The 11,876-nt window shown below is 39.0% G+C and overlaps 3 protein-coding genes across 3 annotated transcripts; all 3 read right to left on the bottom strand.

The window, feature by feature from the left end:
• Positions 1-48: 48 nt before the first annotated feature.
• On the bottom strand, positions 49-2,799 carry LOC125469115 (probable L-type lectin-domain containing receptor kinase S.5). Its single transcript, XM_048566078.1, has 2 exons — positions 1,298-2,799; positions 49-1,192 (listed from the first exon to the last, which is right to left on the bottom strand). Exons 1-2 carry the CDS (start codon positions 2,577-2,579, stop codon positions 390-392), a joined length of 2,085 nt encoding a protein of 694 aa, XP_048422035.1. The 5' UTR covers positions 2,580-2,799; the 3' UTR covers positions 49-389.
• Positions 2,800-5,070: 2,271 nt separating this feature from the next.
• Positions 5,071-6,145, bottom strand: LOC103949521. The gene has a single exon (XM_009360636.3). The coding sequence runs from the start codon at positions 5,991-5,993 to the stop codon at positions 5,268-5,270; it is 726 nt and encodes a 241-aa protein (XP_009358911.2). The 5' UTR covers positions 5,994-6,145; the 3' UTR covers positions 5,071-5,267.
• Positions 6,146-7,598: 1,453 nt separating this feature from the next.
• Positions 7,599-11,317, bottom strand: LOC125467809 (protein FAR1-RELATED SEQUENCE 9-like). Its single transcript, XM_009360637.3, has 3 exons — positions 11,126-11,317; positions 8,646-10,153; positions 7,599-8,192 (listed from the first exon to the last, which is right to left on the bottom strand). The coding sequence occupies exons 2-3, from the start codon at positions 10,134-10,136 to the stop codon at positions 8,025-8,027; spliced, it is 1,659 nt and encodes a 552-aa protein (XP_009358912.2). The 5' UTR covers positions 10,137-10,153; positions 11,126-11,317; the 3' UTR covers positions 7,599-8,024.
• Positions 11,318-11,876: the final 559 nt, after the last annotated feature.

The raw sequence follows: 11,876 nt of genomic DNA, 5'->3' as shown, positions 1-11,876 counted from the left end.
ATCTCACGGGTATAGCACTATTGATGAGATTAATTGAGAGAGTTTAGGTTCTGAAGGAACAATTGATGCTGTAATTTTATTGATTTCAGGTAGAATCTTTAAAAAATTGTTAGCACAATTAGAAGGCTCGTTAAACAGAATATCATGAGGTATTCTGAACAACGGACTTATGTAAAAATCTAGCCCAATTAGCAGGCTTGTTAAAGAGAATCTTTAAAAAATTCTTAGCACAATTAGCAGGCTCGTTAAACAGAATATCACGAGGTATTCTAAACAACGGACTTATTTAAAAATCCTCCAATCTTAATGCTATGGCTGGTTAACCCCGCCTTCCTAGGACTTAAAAACTAGTCAGGGGATGAGCTGAAGCCATTGCAATGCTGTTACATTCAATGTTCTTCCGTGATTGAGGAAGACACTGTAATGCTAGAAAGAATGATGTTAGAAAGTGTACATGCGGTCTCAGTGCTGCTGTAGGCAGTAGCCATGGAAGACCACGTGAAAGCGGGCTTGAATGGAGGTACACTAGGGGCCGGCATGGTTCCAGATATGATCTGGCAAACCGCCTGTGTTTGAGGCCTCTCACTGGCAATCGGATGTGAACATGCCAACCCGAGAAGTAGAAGCTTAATTGCTTCATCAAACACATAATCGTTTTTGAGCAGCTCATCTACTGCTTCTTCAATACGCCCTTCTCGATGCAACATCCACACCCAATCGACCAGCGAATACTGCTGGTGTTCATGAAGAATCTTAATCCCAGGACTTCTACCACATACAATTTCAAGCACCACTGCCCCAAAGCCGAACACATCAGATTCTGGAGTAGCCTTCCCTGTGTGGAAGCACTCTGGAGCAACATAGCCCATGGTGCCTGGGACTCCAGCTAGTTCTAGTTCAGCATATGAGTTTCTCTCTTGATCCAAGGCTCGGGCAAGGCCAAAGTCTCCCAGGCGGGCATTGAAGTCTGAGTCAAGCATGATGTTGCTGGCTTTGAGGTCACGGTGCACCACTTTTTGGTCGTACTCATTTTGCAGGTAATGCAATGCTGATGCCACACCAGCTAGGATCTTGCATCGTTGTTTCCAATTCAGTGTATTCTGGCTGGAAGCTTCGTAGAGGTGTTTATCGACGCTGCCATTTGGCATGAAATCGTAGACTAAAAGAAGTTTCCCTTTCTCATAGCACCATCCTGTACGGCAATACTTTTATTAGAACATTGTTTTCATTCATATTGATTGAGCTGCATATGCAACAAAAAATTTAGGAAAGGCAGTTAAACTTGAAAATTACATACCTACTAATCGGACAAGATGTTTGTGGCGAAGGCGGTGAATTATGGTGAGCTCAGCCATGAAATCGTCTTTGCCTTTGATGTTGTCCCGAGAAAATTTCTTGACAGCAATTTCTACAGAGGTGTTGGTATTTGCTTGATCTTTATCATGCAGAGATCCTCTGTAAACAATGCCGAATCCGCCTTGCCCCAGTCTCATGCTCTCGTGGAAATTATTGGTAGCCTCCTTGAGCTCCTTGTACTTGAACTCCCTAGGCATCCCTGGCAACCTCTTCAGTTTCCCGAGAACATTGGACTCCTCCATCCTGGTTCTTTTCCTTTTGTTTGAATATCCGACTCCCAGCCAAACTGCAGAGACTAGTAGCAAACTCGTTACTGGGACACCAAACCCTACAGCAATCTTCAACCAAGTCAAATCTTTTGTAGGGTGAAATTCCTCCACCTTCAGATCCCATTTCCTTACGCAGTTTAGCTGAACTGCTGAGGTGCCCGTGGAACCAGCAAATCCGAAGTAGGACTCCTTTTTGAGATACTCCCTCAAGTTTATTGTCTCCCTTAGAAGTGGTGTCAGAGGCTTGGCTGCTGGGTTTGTCAGAGACTCATTAGCCATGTAGACTTCGAGGACTTTGGAACTACCATTGTAATCCACCCAAACGTTGTAGTAGGTGAGTGTCTCCGGCGATATCTCAATGCCCAAAGGCTTGAGAGAAACAGTCTTGTTTGATTTTACAGAGTTGATGTTGAGTCCAATGTGGTTGTCATCAGGATCGAAATCTTGCTTCTCCGTGTCGAATTCAACAGCAACGAAGTGGTTTGTGGCTTTACCATCGGTGCTGGAATTCGTGAGGCCTAGCCACTGCCCTTGACTTTGTTCAGGTAACTGAATATCCGAAGCTATAAGAAAAGCTAACCCCTCACCAGCGTCCCACTCTTTCTTGCGGTAGATGTTGATGAGGAAAGTTGAGTTGAAGGAGGCAACAACATCATCGTCGTTGTCAGAAAGCCATAGTCTGTAAGGTCTCTTGTACATAATCCGACCAGACTTGTTTTCTTTGGGGTCTTGCGGGTTCTCGCTGTCTGGGGTTAACTGAAGCGCCCCCTTATCAATGGAAGAATGCTGGGTAAAGTGGAAGGCAGTTGGGTCAGTTTTTTCATCAAATTTAAGAAACGGGAAATCTTTCAGCTTGGCTCCTTCTGCTGCTGCGGCGCCTATGGCAGCATAATGCAGCTTTATGGCAAAAGAGGCAACTAGGAAGGTGATTAACATTCTTTTCGAACACCTCATTTTCTCGTCGATTTTGATTTACAAATCGGGCGCGGTAACAGGAAGATTGAACTAACGAAAGCCGAGAGGAAACGGATGCACATTAAATGCTTTTTTCTTTGCTTTCTACTTCCGTACATCGTAGCATGTATGTACTTATATACATACATTTGTTGACCCAGGAATCTGATAGGAAATTACCAAAATTAAAGAAAAGGGAATTTCAATTTTCCATCTAAACTGGAGTTTAACCTTATCTTCATCGTACAATGTTTCTATTTTGGTCTTCTTTTGTATTTGCAGGAAACTTCTCAGCACCATGAGTACCGTTTCATCTCAAAATAGAACCAGAAGAAGTCACTGCAGAAGGCGTCAAGGATTTTCACAAGGAAACTAACGAGGTTTAAAATTCTGAAGTAAGGAAATATTTGGTATTCAACATGGGCCGAACGAGCGAGTTTTTCTAGATTTAACAATGTTAAACAACCAAGATCAAACGTCTAGTTTAAAGCAAGGTTCTAAAAAACGCTAGGCGCTAATCGGACGGCGAGCTGGGACCTAGCACCTAGGCGTGGACTAGACGGATTTAAATAAATCCATTGTATTTCATGTAAATAAGTGTATGTTTATATTTAAAATATATATAATTTTATCATAAACTAGAAAATAGAATGATATATACCTGAAAGCCCAAAACGTTTTTGGTCTTCTTTTGTATTTGTAGGAAACTTTTGGAGAACATGAGTACCGTTTCCTCTCGAATTAGAACTAGAAGAAGTCACTGCATAAGGCGTCAAGGAATTTCACAAGGAAACTAGCAAGGTTTAAAATTCTGAAACAAGGAAAAATTTGGCATTCAACATGGTCCAAACGAGCGAGTTTTTCTAGATTTAACAATGTTAAACAACCAAGATCAGACGTGTAGTTTAAAGCAAGGTTCTAAAAGACGTTAGATGCTAGTCGGGCGGTGAGCTGGGACCTAGCGCCTAGGCTCGACTAGACGGATTTACGTAAATTTATTGTATTTCGTGTAAATAAGTGTCTGTTTATACTTAAAATATATATAATTTCATCATGAACTAGAAAATATAATGACATATACCTAAAAGCCCAAAACATTTTTGGTCTTCTTTTGTATCTGTAGGAAACTTTTGAGCAACATGAGTACCGTTTCCTCTCGAATTAGAACCAGAAGAAGTCACTGTAGAAGACATCAAGGAATTTCACAATGAAACTAACAAGGTTTAAAATTCTGAAGTAAGGAAAAATTTGGCATTCAACATGGTCCGAACGAGCGCGTTTTTCTAAATTTAACAATGTTAAACAACCAAGATCAGACGTGTAGTTTAAGGCAAGGTTCTAAAAGATGCTAGACACTAGTCGGGCGGCGAGCTGAGATCTAGTGCCTAGGCGCGGACTAGACGGATTTAAGTAAATTTATTGTATTTCGTGTAAATAAGTGTCTGTTTATACTAAAAATATATTTTCATCATAAACTAGAAAATAGAATGACATATACCTAAAAGCCCAAAACATTTTTGGTCTTCTTTTGTATTTGTAGGAAACTTCTGAGCAACATGAGTACCGTTTCCTCTCGAATTAGAACCAGAAGAAGTCACTGCATAAGGCGTCAAAGAATTTCACAAGGAAACTAACGAGCTTTAAAATTCCAAAGTAAGGAAAAATTTGGCATTCAATATGGTTCGAACGAGCGAGTTTTTTCTAGATTTAACAATGTTAAACAACCAAGATCAGATGTGTAATTTAAAGCAAGGTTCTAAAAGACGTTTAGCGCTAGTCCGGCAGCGAGCTGGGACCTAGCGCCTAGGCCTGACTAGACGAATTTAAGTAAATCTATTGTATTTCATGTAAATAAGTGTCTATTTATACTTAAAATATATATAATAATTATGAAAATAGAATGACATATATATTATGAAGTATTGGAACATAATGAAAACATGGGGAGCAAACATATAATGTGTGTTTATTTAAGTGTTCAATAAGTCTCTTACAATTTATTGGAAACAATAAAATGCAAAAGGAAAGTTATCTATTTTCTATCTAAGTGATTCACAACATAGGCAGATGCCTAGGCAAGTCTGGGCGGATGCCTAAGCAGTCTAGGCGCCCTTTCTTAGTTTTCAAATGCCTATGCATTAATCGGGGCGGTGCTCATCCACCTCGTGCTTAGGCAACGCTAGACGGGGATTTTTAGAACAGTGGTTTAAAGTGATTAAGAATATTCATCCCTCAATCGAACTTCTATGTTTAATTCATGCTCCTCTAATATCACTATTGTCACTTGAATATAGGAGTCCTTTCAAACTTTTCAAGCTCCCTTTTTTAGTTCCGGACGTTAATATATTGGACTAAGAAAAGATAATTCGCAGACCTGAAATTAATCAAGTTGGCTAGAGCGATATGCTCTCTCTTCTGCACCTATGTTTAATCTCTATCCTGATTTAGACGAATTTAGTATAAAATGTCGCTTGTGTAAAGATAAAAACAATTCAAATCTAAATATACGTTTTTATTTTTCACGGATAATGAAATATGCAGATTTGGAGGACACAGTCCTAATCATTCACACAGTACGTAAACTTAACATGTAACAAAGTAAAAGTAAAACAGAACAACATGACGAACAGATATAACATGTTAGGTGACATACTAAACATGTACTTGTTTTCCATTTTCTGCACTTTTCTATTTGGATATGAAACCGCCAACAGCGGCGCCTATTAGGGCAGTAGGATCTCCGAGTATGGCAGAGATAATGACGCGAACAGCGCCACCAGCTATCTCGCAACACTTTCTTACCTTCCCTCCTCTCCCTCCGCTGTGGTGGCTTTTCAGCGTCCCCTTCAGGCTGGGGATCCTCGTCTGCATTTCCCTAACCTTGTTCTTGTCCACGTTGAGATACTTGGCTTGCCAGCTCTCCACAAGCAGCTCCTTCACACATGACACATGAAGATTATACGTCTTGCATTCTGACCTATAACACCAACCATGCCCCTTGCCTCCACACTGGTGACAAGCGCTCGATAACTTGAGGTACAAGTAAAAGTTGCGCTCCCCGTCATCCAGGACTTGTGGGAGGTTTGCGCAACAAGGGTGCAGATCAAAACCACACCTCCTGCAGTGGTACACAAACCCTACAACATCCTTCCTACACGCATCACACACTCTCCTTGCAGCGCCCGGCGGGCTGTAAAGAAACTGAAACTCACATTTGTTGTAGAAGGGATGGGTGATGGTTGGAGAAGCCACAGCGCATGCCTTGTGCAAATCAAATTCACATTGCTGGCACTTGTATTTGAGGCCAATTCCGGCTTCTTTGCACCCGTCGCAGTAGAACGGGATTTCGGTGTATTCAATCTTGAGCTTGTGTTTCAGGTGGATGGGATGAGAGATTTCCTTGTCAATCTTCATGGTCTTCCCCCCAAAATTTTCTTGGTAAATCTCAAGTTTCTATGTTAGGGATGCTTATATGGAGATTAAAAGGGGGTTTTCAACAGTCTTGTGGCTAAGGTAAAGATTCTTTGCTTAAATTTCACAAGTGGAGAATAACAAATTGGTCACCTTGATCAAATAATTAGGGTGAGTTGGGACTTAGAGGGAGGGATCAAAGAAAGCATTCCCTTTGGAATCTGGTTCTATGGAAGGATGCTGTTTTGGCTATTGCCTAAATTATTGGATTACGATTAGCATTCCTAGTAATGGAGTTTTTTGACTTAAAACCCTAACAATATTATTATAAGAACACTCATCAACTCCTTACATGTAAAGAATCTTTTCTCTTTATCATTAAATCACAGCCTGACACATATATAAAGTAGTTCGTTAAAACGGTTAAAAGACAAAATATGCACACACATCAAACTGTGATTTATCTTCAACTTAAAGATTTAAAAATTGGTGCCTGAGAATAGGAAACTTGTAAGTGGTTTTTCACTTGGGGGATAATAATTCTAGAGTATCAAGGAATGCTCTTTCTTTCAGAAACTTCAAAAGAAGCAGAAGCATGGATTTCTATGGAAGCTTCTTTATTTTTATCTTTATAAAGACAAAGCAAAAAGAAGCAGAAGAAATGTGGACAAGTAGAACAACTGTCACAGGTGGCGTGGCCACTGTGATTTACATAGTTACGGGTCTTGTGAACATTTGTAAAAGTTGAAGCTGAGCTCGTCATTTTTGATATTCTAAATCTAAAATTTCTTACTTACAATTAAGTAAGCACTTACAAAAGTTATCAAACTCAAATTTCATTTTCAATGTTCAAAATCCAATCTAATATGCCTCGCAGCACCTAGTGTTTGAATATTTATAGGTATTAACATGAAGTGTTTAAAATATTGGTAAAAATATTGATATGCATATTTGCAAAAATATCGATGGATATATCAATATAATCGATATTGGTTGCTTTCCATGGAAATGACGAAAATTTAACATGAAACTTTAGGTAATGTCAAACACTGGTTTAGACGAAATATAAGAATTTCTACGATATATAACCTATGTATAGAAAATAACGACGAAATCTACCGATTTTAGTTGAAATTCAAGAGTTTCTTCAATATGAAGGGAAGTTTAGACTTCACCCTCCTTTTCATATCTTTCTCTGATTTTCAGTTTTTAACACGAAAATATCAACATGGAAATATTGATCGTGTCGAAGAAATTTCAAACACTAATGATACAAGACTAACATACTTTTTTTTAATAATTGTTAGTAAACGCAAAGGAAGTCAAAAATCAGAATGATTCAACACTCGAATAAAATGGTTAACTAGGAAGCAATCGACTCAAACTCAAACATCGCCACTTGCTAACTAAAGGCAGCAGTGCACGGAATTTCTTGTTGTGTTATGTAAGCCTCGCTTCTAGCTTTCCACCTTTCACTTTCATTTTTTTTTAATTCCAAATTCTCTTTATTCGTTTTTCAACTTTATTTTCTCCATTTGTTTGTTCGTCTCTCTACTATCGTGGAAGGTTTAAATTGAAAACAGTACAAAAAGAAAAAGCGTTTCAAAGTTCAATTTAAAGTGGATGATTAATTATCCAAAATCAAAATAAAGCAAGAATTTAAGAACTGTCACAAATGACTAAAGACAGTTAAGACCTAATGTTACAGCTTCCTGGCATTGACATTAGAGGATGCTAACCCGTGGCTAACATGTTAATGAATGATCTTTTCCCGCAGCTAATGGCAGATCTTCGGTGCACGGTCCATCCAACGAAATCTCAACAATACTCAAACAATTCTAGGGTGCAAGAGTAAGAGAAAGTTTCGGATACAACTACTGCCCACATCCGAGGGCAACCGGCCTCTAAACCCATCTTTCCGCTCTCTCCAAGTGACTCCTGGCAGGCCGGATGGATAAAAAGATGACAGTGGCTGAAACAGCAGGGTCTTGAGAAGGGAAGACAGAATGGCAGGGCTTCACCTGCAAATAGCAGTCACTCCTTCATACTTAGCCTTGCACTTTGAACCTTCACTGAAAGCTTCATCTTCTGCTCTTCCATATCTCGTAGAACAGCAAGCAGATTTGCTCGATAAACTTCACAGCGTTGGTTGGTGTTCTCCAACTCAGCAGACAATTCACGGATTTTCTTTTCCTTCTCATCCTGATGAAAATAACGAGTAAAGGATGAAAACAACAAGTAAACACTGAAAACACAAGCAGCATATATGTCATGATCAGATTCTAAGTATCATAATTCAAATCTGGGCCTCTCTGGCTACAGACATGAATCAACATGATGAATTGCCACGTTTGGAAGTTTGTAACCAGGGAACATGCAAAGATGCATTATTTCTTGATTTGTAGAGTTCAAAACCTACATGCACCTAAGCTACTGAATAAGCAAATAATTCAGAAAATATATCCACAATTTCCAGAATCCTGAGTGGCAATACAAGATTTTGCACTTCTCATTATTCTATTCCATGTTCAGAAACTTCCCAAATGACCCCGGTGTGTGTGAGAGGGAGGAAGATATTCTCATAAAAAACAATAATTATAACCAGAACAACACCAACAACAACAATCAGACCAGATTTTGAAGTGCAAGATTTACCGTTGGTTGATACCCTGCCATTTCATTTGCTTCAGTCGCATGAATTTCTTGGCTACCTCCATTGGCCAGCGAACTACCCTGTGTAGCTCCAGAACCTTTATTCTTTGTAGCAGCAACTTTCTTAGCAGCTTCCTGTAGAGCATTCATTGCTACATTGTATATGTGGATAGATTTTGCTCCCTCTTCTACATATTTGATTGCTTCCTGACGTAAATTGTTATACCCAACTGTTATCGATTCTCGAGAATTCCTTGGTGATTCAGAAGCACGTTCATCCAGCATAGCTCCTCCAGCTCCACTCTTAGCATTTCTTGTCCATCGCTTCAATACATATTGAGGAGGAAGTGTTAGAACATTCTTTGCTCTAAAAACTGCTAGTATGTGCCTACAGATTATCCCCGAATATTCAAACATTTGACAACTACAACTAGCTTTCATCTCAAAGGAATTGAAGCTAACAGCATGTGCCTTGTGGTCTTCCCCAAATTTGGCCACTCGATAGGTGGCAACAGTTCCTGAGTCATTAATTTTGGTTGCAGGATTTGCCATGGTCTCAACCAACTCCTCCTGGAACTTCTTAAATACTCTCCTTGTATAGAGGTTTGCAGCTTGTTTTTCCATAGGAGACGGTGTCTTCAGAACTGGCATGGTATTAGTAGTGTCATAATCTGCTTTTAGTTCCATCTCATGCCAACTAACTAAAGCTTTCTCATACTGCTTAAGCAAAACCTGCATGGTAGTGGCTGCATTCACAAACCCATGAAAAAACAAGGCTAACCTTTCACTTCCCTCATTTACAGCAAACTCTCCAAAAAAGGTGTCCTTCATGTAAACTGGGACCCACTGTTGCCTGGCATTGTACATGGACTGAAGCCACTCATTATCCATGATGTAGTATCTTCCAAGCAAGGATTGCCAATGTGACTCAAACTCATCAATTGTCTCGCTCTCATTGATGCAATTCTTAAATTCAGTTTCGAAAGTAGGATGAGAATGATACAACTGATCCAGCTTCTCTTGCGTTTCTTTAAATATGGCCCACTTACAGAAGCGATGGCGGGTTTGAGGAAGAACTTGCGCAACTGCAACTTGCATGTGCCTATCTGGATCAGTGGTGAAAGAGACAGGGAGGCGTCCAGCCATTGCATGAAGCCAAGTTTGAAATAGCCATACGAAGGAAGACTCAGACTCATTGAGAATTAATGCACAGCCAAACGACACCGGCTGGCCATGATGATTAAATCCAGAGAATGAGGCAAATGGTACCCTATAGCGGTTTGTCCTGTATGAAGTGTCAAATATAACGGCATCTCCAAAATATGTATAGTTCAACCTGGCTGTTGCGTCCACCCAAAATATATTACCACTAGAGTGATCGCTATCACCCTGAACTGCATAAAAGAAAGTAGGATTGTCTGCCTGCATTCGTTTTAGATAGTCCAGAACATGTTGACCCCCACTCCCAAGGGTCCTTTGTCTGATGCCACTCATGTAACTTCTAAATTTATCTGTAATCAAGAAGGAAGAAAAAGAGTCAGAAATGGTTCCAGCAAAGTCTATGGTTAAACACAGAAGGTAACTCACACAAAGCAAGGTTCAAAACTTCAAACTAAAACTAAAGCACTGTATTCTGCTACGATCAGTGCAGTTTCACTAAAATTAAATGATAATCCTCACCGCCATCATCATGACCAGACTCATCCGGACATTGCAAAAGTTTTCCATCCCTAATAAAATTCTTACAAGAAAGTCTTTAGCTTTATTCAGTAGAAAAATGCCACGATTGCATAGTAAAATTTATATTGGCTGTAAAAAGGCCCCACTGGCCTGAATTTACAATGTTAATGTATTTAGAAGTTGGGAATTGTTATTAGCACTCCTCCCTAGCTCACTCTATTATTTTCTTTCACTAGATGGGAGTGCATTGTGAAATTTTTAGTGTCAATAACAACTCCAATTAGAATTCAAGCTAGTTTTCAACTGTCAGTGCACGGATGTGGTATTAAAGCTGGATACACACACACACACATGTAAAATTATAAAATCAACCATTTTTTTTCAGAAATTAATCAATTTACCTTAAGCATGGTTTTTTTTTTCCCCCAGCAATCAGGAAACTTCAAAACACTCTATAAACAGTCCCAATCTTTGGAATTGCTTTCAACCAACATCATTAACATTACAGTTACTAAAACAGGAAAAGTAAAATCTTTACCAGTTAACACCAACCCGCAAACTATTTCACAGCACAGAGAAGAAACTGTAAATTTGGTGAAAATAAACAGTTGGGTGGTTAAAAGAAAGATGCTTTAGCCTTTACGACGCGGAAACTGCAACTAATTGGGTGTCCACACCCACACTGATCAATTTACACATAAATTTTATTTTTAAATCATTGGGCTTCAAAAAAATGCAGAGAAATCTGGAAGAAGATGAACAAATTGAAGCAAAATTATATGTAGTGGGCAACTGAGACTTACCCGAAACTGCTATCGAGCTCTGCTACTTGGTAGGAGTAGTGGGCCTTCGTCAAAATCAAAGGCAAGTCCCGATCGCCGTCGTCCTCCGGCGATTTTGTTTCTTGAGAGTTGAGAGTTGAGAGTGATGGAAAGGCCCGGGTAGACGCTCTCCCCCTTGTTTTTATTTGGATGAATTGAAACGACTTTCGAAGCAAGACCCGATCCTAGTGAATAGTGATATGATGTACTGTGAATTTAGCCTTTAAATTATCACCTTTGTAAAAAATTAGATTCCTAAACTATTTTTATTTTCCAGAAAAAGCAGGCATTAAATTATAAAAATCTGTTAATTACATGCATGATATTTTATTTGAAGCTACTATATTCAATTTTCTGTCAATTTAAGTTACGTTACTTGCATGTGATACACATTAAAGGATAGATTAATAGTTTTTTATAAAGAAATAATGTATACAGTTAACTTTGGAGGATAAATTAGTGGTTTTCATAAGAAATAGTGTAAGTTAACTTCGAAGCGTAAATTAAACGTTAGATTTGCAACCTATATGAAATGTTAAAGGTTTATAGCCGAGAAAATGCCGGTATTACACTCTAAAGTGTGTCAAGTGACTTAAGTTGACGAAAAATTGGATAGCTTTGAATATAATAGTACGGATGAAATTAGCAACTTTTAATGAATTTAGGGACTTATTTTATCAAAAAAATAATTCATAAACCTAATTTTCACTAACGTGATAGTTCAGAGACTAAA

This window comes from the organism of the source record quoted next, unplaced genomic scaffold (genome assembly GCF_019419815.1).
Source record: "Pyrus x bretschneideri cultivar Hongxiangsu unplaced genomic scaffold, Pyrus_bretschneideri_v1 Contig10, whole genome shotgun sequence".
NCBI lineage: Eukaryota > Viridiplantae > Streptophyta > Magnoliopsida > Rosales > Rosaceae > Pyrus > Pyrus x bretschneideri.
The sequence above is the reverse complement of the archived record's forward strand: the minus strand, read 5'-3'. Positions and strand labels throughout refer to the sequence as shown.

Excerpts from the sequence above, each read along its gene's own strand:
- LOC125469115 (XM_048566078.1), bottom strand. The coding sequence starts at position 2,579 with ATGAGGTGTTCGAAAAGAATGTTAATCACCTTCCTAGTTGCCTCTTTT. Across the intron at positions 1,193-1,297 it reads ACATCTTGTCCGATTAGTAG|GATGGTGCTATGAGAAAGGG; the intron begins GTATGTAATTTT and ends ATTGCCGTACAG.
- LOC103949521 (XM_009360636.3), bottom strand. The coding sequence starts at position 5,993 with ATGAAGATTGACAAGGAAATCTCTCATCCCATCCACCTGAAACACAAG.
- LOC125467809 (XM_009360637.3), bottom strand. The coding sequence starts at position 10,136 with ATGAGTGGCATCAGACAAAGGACCCTTGGGAGTGGGGGTCAACATGTT. Across the intron at positions 8,193-8,645 it reads TGGCAGGGTATCAACCAACG|GATGAGAAGGAAAAGAAAAT; the intron begins GTAAATCTTGCA and ends TATTTTCATCAG.